General features: G+C 36.0%; 2 protein-coding genes across 20 annotated transcripts in view; one reads left to right on the forward strand and one right to left on the reverse strand.

The window, feature by feature from the left end:
- Positions 1-17673, forward strand: part of LOC100591039 — a 241888-nt gene extending 224215 nt beyond the window's left edge. For 6 of the 7 annotated variants that reach the window (XR_004030514.1, XR_004030515.1, XR_004030513.1 and 3 more), the window contains one exon: positions 16994-17673. The gene's annotated coding sequence lies outside the window, so the exon portion shown is untranslated. Of the gene's footprint in view, positions 1-5087; positions 5139-16993 lie in introns of all 7 variants that reach the window. The other variant, XR_004030516.1, reaches the window with a different exon arrangement.
- Positions 1-25376, reverse strand: part of UBE3A (ubiquitin protein ligase E3A) — a 102344-nt gene that overhangs the window by 64869 nt on the left and 12099 nt on the right. Inside the window, exons 2-6 of one of the 13 annotated variants that reach the window (XM_030814426.1) lie at positions 9706-9769; positions 7132-7251; positions 6665-6729; positions 5117-5187; positions 3511-3552 (exon numbers count right to left, since the gene is read on the reverse strand). In XM_030814426.1, the coding sequence (XP_030670286.1) occupies positions 3511-3512 (2 nt within the window). In that variant the 5' untranslated portion in view covers positions 3513-3552; positions 5117-5187; positions 6665-6729; positions 7132-7251; positions 9706-9769. Of the gene's footprint in view, positions 1-3510; positions 5082-5116; positions 7252-9705; positions 9770-13812; positions 15480-25376 lie in introns of those variants that run through there. The other 12 variants (XM_030814427.1, XM_030814428.1, XM_030814425.1 and 9 more) reach the window with 12 other exon arrangements.

The raw sequence follows: 25376 nt of genomic DNA on the forward strand, positions 1-25376 counted from the left end.
TTGTTTTCCTGATTTTGTTGAATTGTTTATCTGCATTTTCTTGAAATTCATTGAGTTTCCTTAAACAATTACTTTGAATTCTTTGTCAGGCAGTTCATATATCTCCATTTCTTTATGGTTGGTTCAGGTGCCTTATTGTGCTCCTTTGACTGGTGTCACGTTTCCCTGACTGTTCTTGATCCTTGTAGTCATGTGTTGGCACCTGCACATTTGAAGAAGCTGAGACTTGTTCCAGTCTTTGCAGAGTGACTTTATTGGGGAAAGCCCTTCACCAGTCAGCCTGTCCAGAGATTATGCAGCCTGAGTCCACAGGGGCTAGCCTGGAGTCTGGGTCAGCAGGGTAGGTCCTGGAGCCTTGGTACGCAGGTGCTGCTGGCCTGGCATCCGGGTCTACTAGAGTAAGCCTGAACCTTGGGTCTGCAAGGACTAGTGTGAAGGCGAGGTAGGTGGGTGCTGGCCTAGAATTTGGATCACAAGGGGCTGGCCAAGTACTGGGTTTGGATCCTTGTTCTGCAGGGATGTGAGGCCACAGGGGCCGATCTAGAGGGCAGGGCTGCAGGGACCACCCTAGCACTAGACAGGCTTGGAGCCTAGGGCTGTGGGATCCAGCCTGGTGCTGGGGAGGGCCGGTAGGCTTGGTTTGTGGGTATTGGCCTGAAGTTTGGGGCCATGGGGGCCTGCCTAGCATTGAGTTTTACTGGGGCGAGCTCAATGTTAGGGTCTAAGTATGGTGTACACTTCCCCTCCTTCCCCCAGGTGGACAGTATCTCTCTCCATGCTGGGCTCTCAGGGATTAAGGAAGGTGTGACGCAAGTAATGTAAAACGTCCTTCTTACCCTTTTCAATGTGTCTTTTCTTATTTGTGTGCCACATTCAGGTAATCTCTCATCTGGTTTCTTAGCTCTTATATTTTTGTGTGTAGAGAGTTGTTCAAATTGATGGTTCTACAATGAGATGAGTGCTGCAAAGTGCTGTTATCTAGACCTCAGGCTTTTCTTAAAACAACTCAACACTTTGGTCTGGCATCCCAACCTTTCCAATCATGGCCATCATCAACAGCATATAAATTCAAATACTCCAATGTTAACATCTTATGCACGTGCCACTAGTGATTCTGTTCCATCAGCTCTGCTAATATCCAATCCTAAAATACCATGCATAATCTTCTGGCTATTGGAGAAAAGTCTTTAAATTTCAAGTGCGATAAGGTCTTTAATCTTAACTAGTCACTCAGTGGAATGAGATTCTCCTAGTCTGATATGGTTTCTGATTTCAGGTAGCCAGCCAGTCAAGACTCTCAACTTCTGATCCACTTCTTCACCCATTCCCCTCAGTAGCTTCCTAAGTTTTCAGTCTTCTCAAAACCTCTAAACAAACCTTGTATTCCACAAAATATTATTAAAAAATGTTCCATAAAAAGTTTCGTGGTCACTAACCTACAGTAAGATACTATCTTATATCCACTACAATGACTACTATTAAAGTACACACACACACACTCACACAATATGTGATGGCAAGGATGTAGAGAAACTGGACCCCTTGTGCACTAGTGGTAGAAATGCAAATAGGTATAGTCGCTCTGGAAAAGAGTATGGCAGTTTCTCAAAATTTTAAAAATAAAATTACCATATGATGCAACAATTCCACTTCTGGGAAAACAATTCAAAGTAGGGTCTCAAAAAGATATCTGTACACTCCTGTTCATAGCAACATTGTCTGTAATAGCTACAACATGGAAGCAACCTGAGTGCTCATCAACAGGTAAACGGATAAGCAAAATGTGGTATACACATACAATAAAACATTATTCAGCCTGAACAAGGATGCAAATTTTGAAACATGCTAAATGTAGATGGATGAAACTTGAGGACACTGCGAAGTAAAATAAGCCAATCATAAAAGGGCAAAAACTGTATGACTGCACTTATAGGGGGTACTTAGAGCAGTCAAAGTTAGACACAAAGTAGAATAATGGTTGTCAGAGGCTGTGAAGATAAGGAAATGAGGAATTATTGTTTAATGGGTACAGAGTTTCAGTTCTGCAAAACAGAGAATTCTGATGGTGACTGTGCAACAATTATTAATATACTTAATACCATTGAGCCAAATACTTAAAAATGGTGAAATGGAAAATTTTACATTATGTGCATCTTACAATTTTTTAAAACTTAAAAGACAAGTCACACGGTTGGGTCACATCAATTTGAGAAATACATTTTATAGTCGTTTCTTGCAGATTCACAATATATACCAGCATTTAAATAAGGTTCCAATATTTTCAGTACGAAAATCTTGATTTTTCCATCCTCACCTACAATTACAATTAATATCACAAATCCATCTTTACTTCCTTGTTCTAATTTCATTAGATGGGCATCTTTCCTCTTATTCAAGGTCAATCACTCTATCTGCATTTTTCTTTTTTTTATATTACCTGTATGAGAGATACACCTGTATTTTTCATTCCAACCCTTACTACCTCGAAAAACTTTGCTTTGATAATTACTACCTCTATTATCTGAAACATCTTTAGTCTTCACAATAAATCACTGAAGTCTTACTTACTTCACGTTCTAAATATTTGTCTTAAATCCAGAAAAATTTATTTTGAATTCCTATTATATCACTGTCATTGTCAAGGCTCTCACTGACTGAACTACCTTACCACCACACGTTTCTCTTCAATCCTTTCTCTATTGCAAGGTTATTAAAAATACACGTTTGACAAACTTACTATCTACCTACTGAGCAAATTCTTTGCTGACTCCCAAATACCTTCTTTCACATCTTATCTTCTTCATTTTCCTACCTCTCAGCTAGTTTATGATCTAGAAGTCCTCAACTGCCTATTGTCCCCTACTCCCTATGCTGCTTCTAACTTTGGCTCATACTTCTGCCTAGAATAAGCCAGTCATTCTTCTAGCTGCCTGATCCCAGTCACATTTCAAGATTGAACTTAGCATTTCCTGGCTACTCGTACTTCCCTGCCATCTATAGTAGATTCCTATTGCATACCTGGGTACTCCAGTACTCCTTTATGTTACTATTGTATTTTGGATACTATTCTACCTCAGTGACTGAAATTATTTGCTTCTGCATCTTTCACTCTGAGTATAATATACATTTCTGTAGGGTGAAAACTAATTACTGCGCATCTCTGTATCTATAACATAGTACCTGATGCCTTAAATATGGTAGGCGTTGAGATTGTTAAACTCAACTCTTTCCTCAATCTCCCTGTTTCCCTACAACTGCTACCAGGGAAGCAAAAAGACTAAGAATTCAGGCATGTGCAATTATCCATCTAGCAATAGAAATCTAGTAAACTGTTACCGAGGTTTAGAGTTACCTGATAGGAAAAAAAGTAGGTATGTTCCTATCTCCCAATTTACTGCTAAATGATTCCTTTCTTTTAACCAGAAATTATTTCCAAATAATGTGACATAATTTAAAGCAGTCTAGGGCAACTCAAAATAAGAACCACAGTCTCAACCAAGTTACACTTACATTCGGCTAGCTTCAATGTCGTCAGACTGAGGTTCTCCTGATCTGTAAAATGCAATTGAGAAACAGTTAGCAAAATATTCCATATTCCAAAAAAAAAAGGTAGACATATTACTTAGGAAGACACATTTGTAAACAAGATTTAAGCACTAAATAAAACAGTTTTAAAATTAAATATGTCAACATGAAAGAAAGTGGTCAGATCAGGTGGCCATACATTTATTTTAAGGGTTGGACTTAAAAAACTCAATGCATGTTTTTTAAAGGAAATTGTAAACGCTATACATAGATACCAACAGACAAGCCATTATAAGCCATAACTATTCACAAAGTCAAATATGTGTAATAAAACACAGAGCTAAAAAACTTCCTATAGCCAAGTATTGGTTATCCACATTAACATAGGTACTCACTGGTATTCACTCACAGTATTAAACTTTAGATTAGTGGCTCTGTAAACTACTCCCTAGGCAGGCTAAAGCTTAGGCCAGCCATGTAGTTTTGTAAATGAAGGTTTATTGGGATGCAACCATACTCATTCATTTAGGTATTCACCTATGGCTGCTTTCACACTAAAAGAACAGAGCTGAGGACTCGTGGCAGAAACCACACAGCCCACAAAGCCTAAAATATTTATTTTCTGGCCCTTTAAGAACACATGTGCCAACCGCTACCACTACTCCAGATAATTCAAACTAAAATCTAATACCTTGGTAAGTTTGAAGACACTTAAATCAGATACAACATTCTAATGATGATTATCTTGGTTCAACAATGAAATTGTTTTCCTAAAAATACACTTACTGTATGTATTACCTGTCAAAAGTGTATCACCTGAGGTGCAGTTTTGCACTGGATAGCTGCGAATTAACTCCAGTTTTAAACAGTTGCCAGTTACTTTGTTATTTCTAAATATACTACTGCTCTCTTATGTAGAAATATTTAAAATTCAAAGTCACTAAAAAGCCTTTCATTTTCATTTCACGAGACATGAATCAGTATTTCCCTATCTATTCACTTTTATAAACAGCATCAGCAACAATGAATGATATGAGTCAATATAACATTGATTTCTAACACTTAGAAATTCCCAAACTAGATAAAAAATGTTTTTTGAGGTCAAAAGCTAAATTTTCAAATTGGTATTACAAAGTCCTGACTTGTGAACCTCTCACTGACTTTAGGCTTCCAACTTTAAGCAACTCTAACAGGAATCTGAAAATCAGAGTCACACACACACACACACACACACACACACGCACACACGCACACACAAACCTGTTTTCTAAATTTCTTAGCTTAAAAAAAAAAAAAAAACCCTTACTTCTTTATCAGACTCTCAAAATTACCCTCACTGCAATTCATTCAGATTCCACAGATTCCAAGGACAAGAATGGAAAAGAAAAAAAAAAAGAAAAAAAGACTCCAGCAGCTCAAATATTTTAGATCTTCTTTGCAATGTATTTAAATTTTCAATTTTGCACAAAATTACATAAGAACTAAAAACTGGGGCATGCTGGAGGTGGCAGTGACTTGGCTGTGACACAAATGCAAAAGTTTCACTCCACCCTCTCCCCCAGGGAGCAAGCAAATCACCTATGTGACACACCTGGTCTCCACCAGCCTTGTGGGTAAGTACCCCAAGATTGCTTCCAAACTTGTATCGCCCAGACAGAAGAGCTAAAAATTGATGATAACCCCATGTACCAGCTGACTCATTTTTGAAAGTGCGACCCTCCAGCATCAGATGTCATACTGTAAGGAGGCAGAGCTGGCTTGCAAAACAAAAAATAAACCTGCTGGCACTGAGGGAAGAGAGGCAGATTAGAAGTTTTCAAACACGTAGGCAGCAAAACTTTCAAAATTAACAGGGAAAGAGAAGAAAGGGACACGATGATAGGAAAATAAAAATATTACTGCAAAAAGGTAAGACACAAGAAGGAAAACAAATCTAAGTCTTAGAAGTACAATATGTAACTGTTACAAAGTTTTGAGATCCTGAAATGGGATAGAGTTTAAATACATTATCAAATGATAACTACATCTATCTTCCCCATTTCTGTTCCCTAAGCAAGAGAATATGTGAACTTTGGCATCAAAATATTTGTCACCAAACTGTAACATATTACTAGTTTTTACATATATTAAAGTAGGCTATTAAAAACCATTGATAAGACAAGCTAAGTAATTTAAACCAATCCAGTATAGAAGAAGAAGGATTGAAAGATTATTACCTTAAAATAAATCTGTCCTGGGTCTATTAAACATAGCAAAGTTGTTCTATTCAAATTGGAAATTGTTTTTTAATCAAGAGAAAAATGAATATATACAGAACTAGCAAACATTTTTCTTGCAGTGATTAATAATTTATGTCTGAATAAATTTCTACTCATCCTAATAACAGTATATTTCTAGAATATTATAAATAAGTTACCAAAAAAAGTCCCGAGGTTAGAATTCAAACTCTCAAAACTCGGAAATATGCCAGGTGTGGTAGTTCATGTCTGTAATCTCAGCACTTTGGGAGGTCAAGGCATAAGGATCACGTGAGCTCAGGAGTTCAAGGTCAGCCTGGGCAACATGATGAAACCTCGTCTCTTAGTCGGGTGTGGTAGTGGGTGCCTTTAGTCCCAGCAACTTGGGAGGCTGAAGTGGGAGGGTCGCTTGAGCCCAGAAGGTCAAAGCTGCAGTGAACTGTGACCATGCCACTGCACTCCAGCCTGGGCGATGGAGTGAGACCTTGCCTTGGAAACAAACAAAGATAAACTATGAAATATATACCACCTAGCAACAGTTCCCAAGCTTGACTTTGGCTCCTAAAGAGTCTACTTATTCTTTTACTGCCAAGTTGCCGGAAGTAAGAATCCTGTATGTGCTTGTAAATGCAGAACATATAACCTAATTCAAAACATATAACTAAAGGGAAATTTTTGTATTAAACTATTGACTTAGGTTATCCTAAAGTGTGCCAGAATAACAAGTCAGAAAAGAAATTTTAAAACTGAAACAATAACCAAATAACATTAGATAATAAAATGTAAATCTTAGAATGAGAATCAATTTTAGGTCTTGATTTGAATCGCAGAAAATATGATCACAAAACGCCCACTAATCTGAATACTGCAGCATGAGCTAGCAAATTCAAATGGTGGCTCACTTCCAATAACACTGGTGCAGCTTCTCCATCCTGCAAGCCACTCCTTTTACCTCCACTGTAACTCTCTAGGAGAGAAAAGTATACTAGTTTTATTAATGTTATAAAAACTTCTAGAGAAATGTTTAGTTAAAACGTTCACCACATAAAAGGCATACTTTAAAATGCATATTAAGAAATTTTTCATGTTTTCTATAATGTTTATAGTAAAATGTTCAAAACCCTGAAGTTTTTTGAGAAATACTTTCCTGTTTATCCATACAGATAGGTCTTTGATAGTGGCTACTGATATTTTTAATAAGAAAAAAAGACACTAAAATATTTTAAGGAGATTAAATGAAGTAGGTCAACTCTCAGGCCCACTATTCTTAGCAGTATTCCTGCCAACTATACATTGTCTTCATTTTTACAGTATGTATTTCACTTTACAATGACAGCCTTTTAAAGGCTGTAAAATAATTCAAAATTACCTTTTACAAGCTGTGGCCATTCGGTGACATCAGGGTGATCACAGCTTTGAGTCACTGAATAAAAACAGGTTGTCACACCAGTCTAGCTGCTACCTTGATCTGAGCGTAGGCTTAATAACTCTAATAAATTAAACAAACCTTTGGTTAGAACACTTTAATATATAAACCCAATTCATTGTTCAAAAAATAATCCTAAAAGCTTCAAATTAGGTGTCAATGTAAAATTAATCAGAAGAGTAATTATTATAGAAAAGTTTTTAAGGACTATTTTCCAGCATTTTGTTTTTCTTAAATGATCTCTTCATTTGGGAAAATATAATAATTCCTTGTACTTTTATGTAATGTTATACTTTATGAGGCATTTTGGTCAATAGTACCTTGAGTCTTATAACAACTTTGGCTTTACCTAATCAAGACAGATAATATACTAAGAATTAAAAAAAAAAAAAATTAAGCAGCCTCTGAGTGATTAACTGACTTGCCCAAGATTTTGGAACTAGTGTTGAAGGATGGACTAAAACCCAGATATACTGACTTCCTATCAAGTGATGGATTTTGTTTGTTTTGGCTTAGTTTTGCTATATTGGGTTTCAAGATTTAAGTATACGTAAATGAGTAAAGATTCAGAACACAGATTGAGATCTTTCAAATATGGACAAATTTAGTAAAAAGATTCTTAAGCTGACAGAGAAATCAGTCACCAAGTAGGCAACTGCTTAATGGAATAGTTACATACATACACATAAACACACACACCCACACACATAAACACAAAGTCTAGTCCTACTAATTCTGTATTTACATACAGTCATTTAACATCAGTCAAAACCCCTTAAGCACTGCATGAAAATATATTCTACTCTTTCTTGGCCATAAATCTACTAAGATTTAATTTCATGAAAAAGTATGGCAAAAGATGAAAGCATATCCTCCTCCCTCAACTAAGTATCTTTTTAACCCCTTACATGGCCTTAGCTGAACTTTTCTGATTGTCACAGTTCAAATTTAGCAGGCTTCTTTACTGACACTGTAGTTCTGGCAAAGATACCATACATCTGAAATATCCCAGTATCAAAAGATCATTTTGTGCAACTAGTTCTTTCCCCTCACGATTCCCCTATCCAGGCCAAATCTGATGCGTCAACTACGGAAAGATGAGGAAATTAGGAGGAAGAAACATTTCATAATTAACATCCTCAAAGCAACAACAGTCAAGTGTAAAAGGTGGTTACCAGTGTGGATTCAGAACCCAGTATAAAACAGCAAGGTATCTGCGAATACCAAGGGTTAAAACATGAATGTTTGAGCCCATACCTATGCAGTTATGAACGCAGGGCTTCAAAATCCAGATTAGGTGAGGATTGGCCTGAATATATAAAAATAATTGCAGGGGATTCCAATAAATGGGATTTATAGTATCTGTAAGAAATAACGTAATCTCCCAGATATTCCTATCCTAACTATACATTTCCTAATAAGAACCTAGACATTGCTGAGGTCATATGGGAAACACCACCTTCCCTAAAATAAACAATGTGGTCATGTTACAGCTTCCCCTTGGGTTCTCAAGAGATTAATGGTATGTGGAATTAGAAGATTCAAACAAGTCTACATTTCCATCTTGTAAACACAAAAATAATAAAGTTAAAATATCTTTTAATTGACTAATTGATCTCAATGTAATTAAAGAGCTATATGTATTTTGAAAACTACTGAGTCAAGTCCTCTCTTCCAGTCCCCTCTTTTATGAGATCTGGTGCTCAAAAGGCTCCAAGGCCAGGCTGGATTTATGTCTCTGTTTGGTCATTCACTAGCTGAGAAATCTTGGGCAAGTTACTTAACCTCTCCGAGTCTCAGTTTCCTTATAGTTCTAGTAGAACTAGGATAATAGTACCTATTCCAGAGAGCTGTCATGGATGAACAAGCTAACATCTAAATAGCTCAGAACAGTGCCTGACATATAATGTGCTCACAAATGGCTGGGTATGGTGGCTAACGCCTGTAATCCCAGCACTTTGGGAGGCCAAAGCGGGTGGATCACTTGAGGCCAGGAGTTCGAGACCAGCCTGGCCAACACGGTGAAACCCCGTCCCTACTAAAAATACAAAACTTTGCCAGGTGTGGTGGCACACGCCTGTAATCCCAGTTACCTGGGAGGCTGAGGCATGAGAAACACTTGAACCTGGGAGATGGACGTTGCAGTGAGTCAAGAAGGTGCCACTGCACTCCAGCCTGGGCAACAGAGCAAGACTCTGTCTCAAAAACAATGGCAGCAGCAGCAACAACAACAACAAATGGAAGCTATTATTAATACTCATGGCCCAAAATCCAAACCTGCCCTCTCAATCTTCTTATGCATATTATTTTACCTCTCATAGTACACTAATCTCTTGTAAATTTTTTCAGCACCCTACCTGGGTCCCTCATAGTATAGTCTTGGAAGTGTAGTTAGTGAGCACCTGACACAATGCTTTAAAAACGGCAGGGGCCCAAATTTGCTGAACACATCTGTCATTATTATGACATTAAGATACACATGCAATACGAATTCCAAAAAATAAAACAAAAACATACCATATTTCGCCAAACTTCTGAGGAGCTGGTGAATTCTAAAATCAGGCTCTTACAGATTTTTAACCTAAAATATAAAACACCTCACTCAATTCTTTTTACATAAACAACTGGATAAACTTTCCAAAAAAAAAAAAGGTACTAAATTTCATCATAAAGGCAAATTTATTTTCTATAATAATTATGAACATCCAAAAACATATCAAGAAACAAATTACTCTACTGCTGTTGCCAGGATGAGGAAAGCATAGGTAGGCAGGCCCTGTGGCCTGAGTGCTTTCAGCAGGCAAAGCCATATTTCCCATATTCATCCATAAAGCTTAGTGCCTTCTATTTATTTACTCTATCCTCCCTCCAAAAGGGCTAAACACATATGGAAACTATTTGACTATATCCCTCTAATCCCTTCAAATACCTATAGCAATTTTGTTTTTAATTAAATTCTATATGCTAAGCATCGGCTATGTTAGGTACAAATCTGGGCATCTACCACTTTGAGTAGCAGCCTTGCGCCGACCCTCTGACCCTTGAGTCTCCAATGTCAGGTTATTGTAGTAGAGAAAATGCATTAAAAAGTTATAGTATAATGCCTACCTGGCACAAAACAGGACTTCAATATACTATGATAATTATAATTTATTAAATCAGCCACTTAATATATATCAAAACTTAACTCTTAAAAAATCCTGAAGCTTAAAGCAAGCCCCTAAATTATCACTGTAAATTCTTAAGTTGTTTGTATACAATCAGAACATTCCTCAATGGAACAAAAATAAAGTCCTTTAATGTACAGCATTACATATAAAGAAAGCAAATTTCAAAGATTAAGAAACCTATCCAGTGTCCTAAAGGTTGATAGTAGAAAGTGAATACACTGCATATAAACATTTTGAAATAAAATTAACCAACTTTTAAGGTTTTAGAGACTGAGTTACAAACTTCAGTCTATAATAGAATTACCTGGGGAAATCTAAAAATGCAACTACTTGGGTCCTACTCACAAAGATTTTCATTCAGTGCATGAAGTAGGGGTTCATGAATTTTTAAAAAATTTTTTTTCAGACCCACCCAAGAATGCAGAAATGAATTTGCATTTTAACACATACTTCACATGACACACAGATCTCATTTTAAGAAGCCCTGCCTTCCAAATTACGAGTTAGGAACACATAATCATAGAGGAAATATACCAAATCTATAAAAATACAGAGTAACAAAAACTATAAGCACTACAAATATTAGGCACACTCACTTGCCAATTTAACCATAAGAATCCTAATACCAGACATAGTTCTCTTACTTTATCTCTTCAAAAGAGGGCTCAGTCTAATAATCTTATAAATAAGTATAGTCTAATAAGAAATGCCTATGTTGATCTATATCTACCTCCCTAAAAATTTTCATTTTATTCATTTCTATTTCTCCTTCACCTCCTTCTAAAGCTGTTTCAAAACTTAATTTCACAAACTGTTTTTTTCTATCACTTTTTATTATAACACCCAACACTTCTGTTCTCCACCCATGTTTACGGTGTCTTACATTTATGGATAATGCTACTTATTAAAACTGTCTAAGTTTTGTCCGTTTACACATTTCACAATTAAAGGACTACTCCAACAATTTTCCTAAGTCCTCCTGCTTTAGGCTCTCCTCATTCCAGTCCATTCTGCAGTTAAGACTTAAAAAGTTTTAAATACTGCTTTCAAATAATACTTGCAACATAATTCCCTCAACTCCATTAGCTCCTCAGAGTACCATCTCTTTATCCTCTTTCCTTTTGCTGCCAAAAAGACGTGAAAACCACTAGCTCAGCTGCTATTTTTCTATCTACTGAAATTTTTCTTGTAAAGTTCCCATCATTTCTGTATATTCCCAGTGCTTTGGCCCCTCAATCCTACTTAATTTTTGTAGCTTTTAAGACTGCTAATGACTCCTCACCTCCTCTGGCTTCCCTAATGTTGTACCCATTCATTTTCTTCCATCTCTCTAAAGGCAACAAGGTCTTCTGCTAGTTCATCTTCCTACCTCATACATGGCCTTTCTCCAAGTTTCTGTCAATAGCCACTTTTCTTAACCTAAACCAATTTTCTGTGCAATGTCATCCATTCCCATGGCACCTCTATGCTTACGAACCCCTAACTCTGTATCTTTAAGCCCTTATCTCTGGCATGGTATGCCTGCAACTACATATTACCAACAGTACACATCCATTTGGATGTCTCATTAGCATCTACATTCAATGTATCTAATATCAAACTCAATTATTTTCCCAAAGAACTCACTCTGCCTAATCTCACTGTCCTAGTTAAGAACTAAAAAATTTGGTGCCATTCATTACTTTCTCCCCCTCATTTTTATTTGCCCTAACCACTATGTAGGTTGATACTCGTTCAGCCTTCAAATTCTTCATAATCATTAATTCAAAAACTGTCTACTAGATTTTGAGTGCCTACTAGGTGGATGAAGATGCAGAGGTAGAAAAACTAGACATAATTTCTAGTCCTCATGTGGTGAAGGAAATGGGCACAAATAAAAACCACAATTAATTATGCAATAACAATGCACGGTTAAGTGTTGTGAGGGAGAGATACAGGCGGTTTTAAGTTGTGTATTATAATAAAAAGTCCTTAGTCTGAAGAAAAGGAAAACCATTCTTTATGAGGTACAAGCAAGATTTATAAGACACACTAAGAAAAATCCTGTGAGGTAATGATGGTAGCACTATCAGTCCAGCTGCTAAATTGGAAGATTCTCGGTCATATTCTAAAGAGTCTCTCTCTTTCCCAGTATATCAGATTGTTTACCAATTGCTACCAATTCATCCTTAGAAATTCCCCTACATTTCTATATTCCCACACTATTCCCCAGTCTTGTTTGATTACTTTTAGTTGCTTCCAGAATAAAGCCAAAGCTCCCAATCATGACAGATGAGATACTACACAATTTGGTCAAAACCTGCCAGTGCAGCCTCTTCTTCCAGACTAGACCTGACTTCAAGAGAACATGTGTATCATTTGCTTTTATACTTCCAGTGCTTGTAAATGTTTACAGAATAAGCATCTTACAAAAGAGAAAATTTTTCTCTTAGGGAACTTGCTTTCAGTCCTTTAGCAAATGCAAGGTTAAGATTCAAGGCCGAGCGCGGTGGCTCACGCCTGTAATCCCAGCACTTTGGGAGGCCGAGGCGGGCGGATCACAAGGTCAGGAGATCGAGACCATCCTGGCTAACGCGGTGAAACCCCGTCTCTACTAAAAATACAAAAAATTAGCCGGGCATGGTGGCGGGCGCCTGTAGTCCCAGCTACTCGGGAGGCTGGGGCAGGAGAATGGCGTGAACCCGGGAGGCGGAGCTTGCAGTGAGCCGAGATTGTGCCACTGCACTCCAGCCTGGGCGACAGAGCAAGACTCCGTCTCAAAAAAAAAAAAAAAAAGATTCAAACCCTAATTTGTCTGATTCTAAAGACCATGCTCATTCCCTTGTACCTGCCTTCTAATTTATACTCAAACCCTGTCAATTTCCTTAAAAATATCTCTTACTCCTTTTTTCCTCAAACTTACCAACACTGTCCTACTACAGTGCCCCATTATTTCATCTGGTTTCCCTTTTGCCTTTATCCTCAGCTTTGCCACTAGAATTATCTTCCTAAAAACTCAAAGTTAGACATATCATTCTATATTCAAAAGCTTTCACACTTTCTCATGCCAACAGAATAAATTTCTAACTCCTTCACATTCTATTTGAGGCCCTTGTCATGTGGTCCTGACCCCAGTCATCCCAGCACTACTGCCCACTATATGATATCATCACCAGTTACCAGATCTAGTCCCATCATTTGACTATTGGCTATAATATACTGGATATTTGTGTTTCTGACTTCAATGCTTTTGCTTCTGAGGAGACTTCACTCAGAAATGGTCCTCTATCCATTACTAACCTCTATCCCCCACCCACCTACCATGCCATGTTAAAAACTGGCCTCATTCTAAACACTGTATCTCACAGGGTTATCTAAATTCTTATACATAATCACCATCTCCTTCATGTCTTATATATATTCTTAATACCATAAAATAATTTATTAATTTCTCCTTATATTTATTATGTTATACCTTACATTACAGCTATCTGTATACATTTGTCAGTGCCTCTAGTTGTAAGCTGATTGATGGTAGGGATCATCTCTTCCATATTTTAATTTTCATAATAATGGTGACTATGTTTTCTTGACACCATACCTCCCCTCTACAAGAAAAAAAAAAAAAAAAGGAATCAGGACCCATGGCCTTTGAGCTAGTTCCAAATGTGACTCATGGATGAACAAAGATACCATTTCTTCCCAAATTAACACAAATATTAGTAAATGCCAATTTAAGAAACGTTTTTTCAAAGACTAAATATGTAAGAATAACCAAAACAATTGTTTCTAATAATGTCCCTTTCTCTACCAGATATTAAAACATAATATATTAACTTAAATGGTATAATTAAAATCAGCACACCTTAAAAAAACTGAGTATACACTAAATATATGCATATCCTATGACTTAAAAATTTCACTCTTAAGTATACATCAAACAGAAGTACACATATTCACAAGAAGACAATCACTGAAATGTTTAGAGCAGCAGCAATATTCTTAACAGTTCCAAACCAAAAATGATTAAATGTCCGTAACAGCAGATTAAACTATGGCATATTCTTAAAATGGAATACTATACAGCAACTGTCATAAACCATTACTACAACCAACAATGTGAATAAATCTCACAAATACATTAAAAGAAGTCAGACACAACTAAATGTGCTTGATTCTAGTTAGATAAAGGATGAAAACAGGCAAATCTAATCTATGCTATGAGAAGTCAGGACAGTGGTTACATATGGAAGAAAAGGGGTAGTAACAGAGCACAAGGGGCTATGTAGGAGCTGCTGATGTTGTTTCTTGATCTGAATGCTAGCTAAACATGTGTGCTCAGTGTGTGAAAGTGCAACAAGCTATACACTTTGAAGTGTATAGCTTAAAAGATTCTAAAAAAAAAAAAACCTCATATGGTATTAGCATTAGACAAAGAGGTAAGCACAACAGAAAGTTAATTTCAGAGAAAGATCCAAAAGTATCTGACAATTGCTCCTTCTCAAACGAGAATTTTCAGACCTTGGAAAACAGGCAGCACAGGACTATAATACATGAAAGGACAAAAACAAAGGAGGTGAGCCATCCACTGCTTGGATGTCTGCCTAGAGGTAATTTCCAACCTGCAGTCAATGGAGGGGAAATCCAATGAGAAGACAGCAATTTTACTGAGGTCAGAATCAAGAGATCAGAGCTGAGGAAGCTGAAGTGGGTAAAATTTATGACAAGTGCCAGACAAGTGCTTGTCTGAGAAGGCAGAGAAATGCCTTCAGAAATCTACTATTTGAGAGTCTACTGCTGAGTACTAACTGTACACGATTAAGGTAAGTGGCTCCATGAAGCCAGGGACAGAGGGGCATTAAGCTGAAATATTCCCAGTGCTTATAAAGGACTGGGAGACTCCTAAAATTCCCTCTAACCTGAGTGAAGAGAACACGGTGACACTGGGAGCATTTAGTAAAGACTCAGAAGGATCATGCCTTAGGTAGGAGCTACTACCATTAAAGCAAAGCCTTCTCTAGACAAACTCCAATGTAGCCCTGAAGGGATAAAACTGACCAGCAAGTTATTTAGCTGGCTACAAAACAAAACACTCTAAAAGAAAACAAAATCTAGTCACCCAACAACAAAATATTACAATGTCCAGCATCTAATCTTAAAAAATCATTAAATATGTAAAAAACAAAAAATAAAATAAAATAAATACTAGGAAAATACAATCCATAACCAAGAGAAAAAACCAACCAACAAATTCAGAGTGAAAAAATTCAAGAAATCAATAGGTAACCTGATTTTCAAACAGCTATTACAAATATGCTCAAGAATTCAAAAAAATACATGAATAAAGATGAAAATGAATCAAATGGAATTTCTTGAAACATAAAGTGAAATATCTGAAATTATTTAACAAGGCAGGAGAAAAAACAGTAAAATAGAAGACAAAGCAAACTGAAGCACAGGGAAATAAAAAGACTGAAAAATAATGAATACGATGTTAATGACCTGTGGATAATACCAAACAGTCTAACATATGCGTAACTGGAGTCCCAGAAAAAGAGGAAATGATGAAAGAGGAGTAGAGATGGCAAAAAAAAATATATAGAAGAAACAATGGCAACAATCTTCCACATTTAAGGAAAACCATAAAAGTACAGATTCAAAAAGGAAAAAACAACTCTCAGCATGGTGATCATCAAAAATGAAAAGTGACAAGAAAAAATCTTAAAAGCAGCTAGGGAAAAAAGATTTAGTATAAGGAAGAAAAGATAATTAGCATTATGCAGCACTGAACAACATGGATACATTCTGAGAAATGTATCATTAGGTGGCATCATTAGGTGATTCTGTCATTGTGCAAACATCATAGAACGTACTTACACAAATCTAGATTAGATGGTATAGCTTACTACAGAACTAGGATATATGGTATAGCCCAGATGCTCCTAGGTTATAAAGCTGTACAGCATGTTACTGTACTGAATACTGTAAGCAACTGTAACAAAATGTAAGTATTTACATATCTAAACCTAGAAAAGGTACAGTGAAAATATGGTGGTATAATCTTAAATGACTACTGTCAACTATGATCTCTTGTTGACTGAAATGTCAGCATGTGGCACATGACTGTATAACCAGACTTCTCATCAAAAACAAATGCTGAAAGAAAAACACATCAACTAACCAAGAGAAAAGAAACATATATGTCCACACAGAGTTTTTTTTTTAAACAAATGTTCATTGTACCTTTATCTATAATAGCTAGGAACTGAAAACAGCCCAGGTGTCCCTTAATAGATGAAGTCACAAACCACTGAAACATTCAACAATATGGATGAATCTCAAAAACATTATGTTGAGCAAAAAGAAATTTTTTACAACACGTAAGTATTGTATGACTACTTACATAATATTCTAAGCAAGCTAAACTAAGATGAAAACAATCTGAACAATGTTAGGTTCTAGGGGTGGTGTGGGTGGAAGGAATAACTAGGAAGAGGTGTAGGTTCTATACCCTGATAGCACTTTCTGGCAAAGGTGTATACATTTGTCACAGCTCATGAAATGGTATATGTGGTCAACTGTATTTTCCAAAGATGGTCACAATAGAAGCCATTCCACATGCTCTTAACAATGTAACACTGTCATTTTTTCATCAGGTGGTGGAGTCTATGGCCCTTCTCCTGGAATCTGAGTGAAATAAGTGAGTCTTTCAATCCAGAGACTACAGTCGTACCTCAACTATCTTCAGAGGACTGGTTCCAGGACTCCCATGGATCCCAAAATCCAAGGATGCTTCAAATCCCTTATATAAAATGGCATGGTATTTGTATATAACCTACATGCATCTTCAAATATGTTAAACCATCTCTAGATTACTTATAATACCAAATACAATGTAAATGCTATGTAAACAGTTCTTACAATGTATTGTCAAAGACAAGCTCTCCTTGCCAATCCCTGACCAAATGAGAGATTCATGAGCAAAATAAATAGTTGCTGCTATTTAAGGCACTAAGTTTGGGGCGATGTATTACACAGCAATAAATAACTGGAACAGCATAGTAAATTCTATTTAAAAATACTAAACTACTAAGTTTTAGTTAACATACATGCTGAAGTTAAGGGTGTGGTATACTAACATCTGCAACTTACTTTGAAAAGCATAAAAAAAGACACTAGAAGAAGAGAGGATGGATAGATGGACAAGATAGAAGACAAAAACCAATATAACAAAATGTTAGCTGTGAAATTATATCCTACAATTATTTGAAAGTCTGTGTGGTTTGAAAAATTGTACAATAAAATGAAGAGTGAAATAAAGACATTTCCATACAAATAAAAGCTGAAAGATTTTGTAGCCAGTAGACCTACACTTTAGAAATGTTTAAGAAATTTTTTCAAGCAGAAGGAAAATAACACCAGCAAGAAACTTGGATCTACAAAAAGGAATCTCCACAAAGGAAAAGAAATAAAAATGGTAAATATGAGGGTAAATATAAAGGAATGTTATTCTTAGTTTTTAAGTTTCTTTGTAAGACAACTGGCCTTTGAAAGAAATAGTTTCAAACGCTGCTGTGGAATCTATAACACATATAGAAGTAAAATGTTAAGATCACAATACCAAAAAGAATGAGGGAGAGTAAATGGATGTATACTATTCCAAAATTCTTACATTATACATTAAGAGGAATAATATTTTTGAAGGTAGACTGAGATAAGTTAAAGGTGCATATTGTAAATCCTAGAAGTATCACTGGGGGAAAAAAACAGAGGGACAAGCTAATAATGGAGACAATACAAAATTCCAAAAATGCTCCACTAACCGAAAAGAAGGCAGAAAAGGAAGAAAATATTAGACAAATAGAAAACAAATAGTGTCTTAAACACAACTATATTGCCAACTGCAATAAATGTAAATGGACTTAATCAAATTAAAAAGCAAAGATCATAAAAAATCAATCTGAAAGCAAGATGCAACTATATGCTATCTAAAAGACATTAAATGACCAATAAGTTGAAAATAAAAACACAGCAAAATGATATAATGTGCAAAAATTAATCATAAGAAAGGAATAGATACACTAATATCAAAGTAGACTTTAGATAAGGAACATTACCAGAGACAAACAGGGACATTTCATAATGATGAAGACATCAATTAATCAAGGAGATCTAACAGTCCTAAATGTGAACACACCTAAGGACACAGCTTTAAAGATTTTGCTTCATAGCCGGGCGTGGTGGCGGGCGCCTGTAGTCCCAGCTACTCAGAGAGGCTGAGGCAGGAGAATGGTGTGAACCCGGGAGGCGGAGCTTGCAGTGAGCCAAGATTGCGCCACTGCACTCCAGCTTGGGCGACAGAGCGAGACTCCGTCTCATAAAAAAAAAAGATTTTGCTTCAAAGCATATGAAGAAAAAATGAACAGAGCAGAAGGAAGATGAACTCAAAATTATAGCTGAAGATTTCAACATTCCTCTCTTGGTAATTAGTAAGTGGACAGAAAATCAGTAAAGATACAGAAGAAATACATTTATCTATCTGACAAAGAACATACGTTCTGAAAAGAATGTGAAAATATTTGAACAGACACACAAAAGAAGAAAACTTCTCAACGGCAGTCATGAAGAAAATGTAAATTAAGACCATAATGACTTTTTACACCCATTAGAATGGCAATTATTTTAAATAAAAAAACAGAAACTACCAAGCATTAGAAAAGATGTAGAGAAACTGGAACCCTTATTCACTGCTGGTGGGAATGTAAAATGGTGCAGTCACTGTGGAAAACAGTATGGCAGTCTCTAAAAAAATTAAACATGCAATTACCATATGACCCAGCAATTCCACTCCTAAGTACATAACCAAAAGAATTAAAAGAAGGGACTCAAACAGATACTTATATACCAATGTTCATAGCAGCATCATTCACATAGTTAAAAGTTACAAAGAGCCCAAATGTCCACTGACAAATAAATAAATAAAACAAAAAGTGATATATGCACACAATGAAATATTACTCAACCTTAAAGAATCAAATTTGGATACATGCTACAACATGAATGAACTTTGAGGACTGATACGGTTTGAATATTTGTCCTGCCCAAATCTCATGTTAAAATATAATCCCCAATGTTGGGGGTGGGGCCTGGTGGGAGGTAACTGGGTCATGGGAGCAATGTCTCATAGCTTGGTGCTGTCCTTGGGATACAGAGTGAGTTCTCAGGAGATGTGGTTGTTTAAAAAGGGTGTGCCACTTCCCCACCCTCTCTCTTGCTCCTGCTCTCGCCATATGACATGCCTGCTCCCCCTTTGCCTTCCACCATGAGTAAACTCACCATGAGGGCTCGCCAGAAGCTGAGCAGATGGTGGCGCCATGCTTGTACAGCCTGCAGCACCAGGGGCCAAATAAACTTCTTTTCTTTTTAAATTACCCAGTCTCAGATACTCGTTTAAGGCAACGCAAGAATGGCCTAACACAAGGACATTATTATTATTAAATGAAATGTGCCAGACACAAAAGGACAAAAATCGTATGATTCCACTTATATGAAGCACCTGAAGAGTCAAATTCACATATAAAATAGAACAGTGATTACTAGCAGTTGGGGAGAGTAGGCAATGAAGAGTTACTGTTTAATGGATAGAGTTTCAGACTGAGAGGATGAAAAAGTTTCAGGGATGGATAGTGGTGATGGCTGCAGAATAATGTGAATGTACTTTATGTCACTGAACTGTACACTTAAAAATAGTTAAAATGGTAAATTTGATGTTGTGTATTTTAGTACCATTTAAAAAAAAAAAACACTGCAATGGGATACCACTACACACCTCTCAGAACGTGTGCAATTAAAGACTGAGAACATCAAATGCTGACATTTGGAGAACTGGAACTCTCATACACTGCTGATGGGAATGTAAAGTAGTATAATCATCTGGAAAATAGTTTGGCAGTTCCTTATACATTTAAACATAAACTTACCATGTGACCCAGTAATTCCAATTTAAGGTATTTACCCTAGAAAAATGAAAACATATGTTCACACAAAGACATGCACACAAAACAGTACCTTTATTCGCACAGCCTAAAACTGAAAACAATTTAAATGTTCACCAGAAAATGAACTGTGGTATACTCGCATTGTATTTAAAAAAAACAAAACGAACAAACAAAAATCTGTGACAAACACAAATTGGATGGATCTCAAAAACATGCCAAGTGAAAGAAACCAGACATGGAAGAGTATATGTTACTTGATTCTGTGGATGTGCAATTCTAGAGTAGGAAAACTAATAAACAGATCAGGGGTTGCCTGGGGCCGAGAGAGAAATGACTACAGACAGGAAGGAACTTTTTGGAGGTAATTCAATTGTTCTAAAGCTTGATTGTAGTAGCAGTGATAGTGTATATATTTATCAAAATCAATAAAACTATACAGTTAAAATGGGTGCATTTCATTGTGTATCAATTATACCTCAATAAACTTGATTTTTTTCAAAGTTTGTGAGAACTTAATGTAGAAAAAGGTGGCATTTTCAGTGGAGAAAGGATGCCTTACAAGACAATCAGCTACCCAAGTGGAAGAAAATAAAAGGTAGACATAATTCCCAAAACATGACAAATGCAATCCAGATCTAAACCATATCATACCATATCCAAAAATATGCTGAATGCTCAGATCCAACTTTGTAAATTAAAGTCTATACAAAAGTATCAGAAGAAAATACAAGAGATTGGCTAGGTATAGTAGTTCATGCCTGTAATCCCAGCACTTTGAGAAGCTGAGGTGGGAGGATAGCTTGAGGCCAGAAGTTCCAGACCAGTCTGGGCAACACAGTGAGATATGTTCTCTACAAAAAAACCAACTAACCAACCAAAAAAAACCCAACTAGCTATAGTGGCACATGCCTGTAATCTTAGCTACTTGGGAAGCTGAGGCAGGAGGATCACTTGAGCCCAGGAGTTTGAGGTTACAGGGAGCTATGGTTGCTCCAGCCTGGGTGACAGAGTGAGATCCTATCTCTAAAAAGTTTTTGTAATATATATATGAGATCATATTTATATCATCTTTGTTAGCATGCTGAAAGCCAGAAGCCATAAAAGATGGACAGATTTGCCTACATAAAAACTTTAAAATTTCACATGACTAGATACTATAAAATTAAAGGTAGGTAGAGATAATATTTGCAAATTATAATAAAGAATTAAATGATATACAAAGAATGCTTACAAATTTAAAAAACAAACACCACAATATAAATGGACCATAAAACCAGGCGATTTCCCAGGTTATTTATAAAGATTTAAACAGATTTTATATATACATGAATCAAAACAAGGTAAATGAGCAGTCCCTAACGTATTTTAAGGAATGAAACTTGCTAAAATTATTTTTTAAAAGGTAATTCGCAAAATCTATCAAATTTTTAGATTGACATGGTCTAATGGCCTGACATCTTATTTGTAGGAATCTACCTTACAGAAAAAATAACAGGTACCATCACTGCAAAAGCAAATATTGAAAACAACCTAATTTCCAAAACAGGCAAAGGGTTTCATAACATAGCATGAACTCTCAGAGTTAATTCCTAGTTCAGTTCTAAAGATTGAGAGAACACATCCGATTTAGAGTATTCCATCTCAGGTTTCTCAAGGACAATTTTTCATTAAGGCCTAATTTATTATATTTTAAAACATGCTTTTGCTTCCTATCTCTTTTCTGTTTTTCCTCTTTTCCCCCCCCAAGCTTATATGGTAAAATTACCTGCAGTTAAGTGGGCATGTGATATGATGCACAGATTTAATGCAATAATTTATAAGAATTATCCAACTCCATTCTCTCAGCTGCTCTGGTCAAAAAACTTTGGCATCATCTTTTACTCCTCCCTTTATTTCCCACTTTCACCTGGTCTACTACCAAATCCTATGGACTCTATTTCAACATATATCAAGAATTCAACCACTTCTCACCACCCTCACTGTGACCACTATGTCCATTTCAGCCACGTCTTAATCTGTACTAATGATCTACCAATTGGTCTGTTTCTGCCCTTGTCCCCTTTTTCAGTCTATGCTTAACACTGCAACCAGAGTGATCTTGCTAAACATAAGTCATACTTTTTCAATACTCTGCTCAAAGACTTCCAATAGCTTCCCATCTCACTTACCGGTAAAAATCAAACACCTTATTATGATCAAAATATCTGTGCCCTCCATTCTCTCTATTTCAAACACCTTATTATGATCAAAATATCTGTACCCTCCATTCTCTCTATTTCCCATTATTTACTTTTCTAAAGCTACAGTGGCCACACCTCAAGTTCTTCAAACACATCAGGCACTTTCACTTTGGGGTTTCCCTATTCACTACACTCTCTGACTGAAATGCTCTTCCCCCAAATATCCACATGGCTAGCTCTCTGATCTCCTTCAGTTCTTCACCCAAGTTACCACTTCAGTGAAGTTTTCTCTACCTACCCTATCTAAAATTTCCCATTATCCTTTTCACCCACAAATACTTTCCTTATTTGTTTCTTCTCCTTAGCACTATGTAACATATATTTTACCTATCTTTATGATCTCTCTTTTTAGGATTTAAGTGCCATGAAAGCAAAGGATTGAGTGGGTTTTATACACGGCTGTCTCCACCAGCACCTAGAAAAAAGGCCCACTACACAGTAGGTGTTCAAGAAATGTTTACTAAGTGAATCAGATGGATGTGTATGTAGCCAACCATTTGAAAGATTCCTATAACACAGTTAAGAGAAAAAAAAATTATATGAAATACAAGTTTCAGTACACAAAAATCTATGCACAAGGAATTAACCTGAAATGAAATTTTAAAAAATTCAATTTGCAATACCATCAAAACATAAAATTCTTAGAAATAAATTTTTAAAGTAATAAAATAAGTACAAGACCTGTATACTGAAAACTACAAAACATGAAAGAAATTAAAGAACACCTTAATAAATGGAAAGATATCCCATGCTCATGAATGAGAAGACAGTATTAAGGTAGCAATACTTCCCAAATAGACTACAGATTCAACACAAATCCAAGTCCTATCAAAATCCCAGTTACATTTTTTTGCAAGCTAACCCTAAAATTCCATGGAACTTCGAGAAACCCAGAGACCCAAAACAATTTTGAAAAATAAGTTAGAATACTCACATTTCCTGGTTTCAAGACTTACTACAAAGCTACAGTAATCAAGAGTGTGTGTTACCAAAAAAACAGACATACATGTCAATGAACATACCTTGAAAATACCACGGTAAGTAAAAGAACCCGCACACAAAAGGACACATACTGTATGATTCCCATTTATATGAAATGTCCAGAATAAATAAATTCACAGAGACAAAGCAGATTAGTGGTTTCCAGGGGCCAGGAAAGGGAAGAATGGGGAATGGCTGCTAATAGGTTAGGATTTATTTTGGGGATGATGAAAATGTTCTAAAATTCGATAGTGGTGATGGCTGCAGAACTGTGAATATACTAAAAACTTTAAAAGGGTGAATTTTATAGTATGTGAATTATCTGAATAAAGCTATTAATAGTTTTCAAAGTTAGAGAATATGTTTGGTAGGGTTTTTTTTAAAATACCGCCTCCCCAAAAGGAAAAAAGCTGTATGTGTATCAGTACTTTTACAGCTATCTTACATTTTATATTTGATTGGTAATTTCCTTCCAGGCATTTTTGCATTTTTTCCCCCTACATTTAAACACATTTAACAACTGTTAAGTTTTAGAATTGGCTATGAAGCGAAGAGAAACCTTTCATTTCTTCTTATACTTAAAAAAAAAAAAAAAATAGCTTTTTGTTTTTCCTTTCTGTATTTCCTCATCCTCAAAAGTGGATTCTACACACCAAAATTTGAGGGATGGTGGGGCAACTACCACAAAATACAAAAGGCTCTCTTCTGGAAATGTAAAAATGTTAGAATTCCTAGGAACTTTTCATGATTTATGGGCCTAACCTAATATTTAAAACTGAGCCCATGCTGGTAAATCTGGGCTATACAGTCATACATAAAACTCTGGTATCACAACACATCCACTGTGCACTGGAAGAGTACTGTAATCTCCTTCTAATGTGCACCTTGGCTCTCCCCTCCCTTGGGTTCTTTGAAATTTTTTTTTTAAATAAGGTATGTTTATTTCTTATTTACCTACTAACTACAGAAGGTAGACTCACGATGTGCCAATATTAAAATGTTATCATTCCCCATTAAAATACATTTACTTAAGTGTTTTATTACATGACTTACCAGCAATGGAAGAATCTCATCTGAGAGTAGTTCTCAACTGTCATCTATGAAAATCTTTAGAAATACCAAATCATCAGAATTACTTTAATTTCCCGGCTTTTAATCATAAAGCATTCCTACTGGTCAACAATTCTACAATCTGAAAACAGAGACATCTGTACCATATAGTCCCAATGATTTATTATTCTGAAATTTTCCTCTGGGTTATTTTTACACTGTAATTAGAGTTCAAACTTCCATAGTGCCTAGCCTAAAATTAAACCTAGAATTATGCCAATTTATGCCTGCTATATATGCACACACAAAAGACTTATAATGCAATATACTAAAAGAACTAAAGGTAGGTGGGCTTTTCCTTGAAGGAATCATAGCTACATTATTTTCAAGTTTAATCTGTTACATTCATCTGCCTATCAAATAAATGTAGCACTTAAACTCATAAAACAAAATCTGATTTAGTAACAAAAAAATCATTAGCTTCTAATTTAACTTCAAAATGCTTTTCAAAAAATCTACCCCATCTAATTCTAAGTGAACCAGACCACACTTGATAGAAAACTGTTGTTCTAAAAACCATACGTACTTAACATAAACAGTAAACATATGAGAACAGTTAGTCTTCTATTAATGTCTTACAAAATACTTCAATGTGGCTGGTTATAAATTTTCTTTTTTTTTTTAAGGGACAGGGTCTGTCACCATGGCTGGAGTGCAGCAGTGTGATAACAGCTCACTGCAGCCTGGAACTCCAGGGTTCCAGCAATCCC

Source organism: Nomascus leucogenys, chromosome 6 (assembly GCF_006542625.1).
Source record: "Nomascus leucogenys isolate Asia chromosome 6, Asia_NLE_v1, whole genome shotgun sequence".
Classification (NCBI taxonomy): Eukaryota; Metazoa; Chordata; class Mammalia; order Primates; family Hylobatidae; genus Nomascus; species Nomascus leucogenys.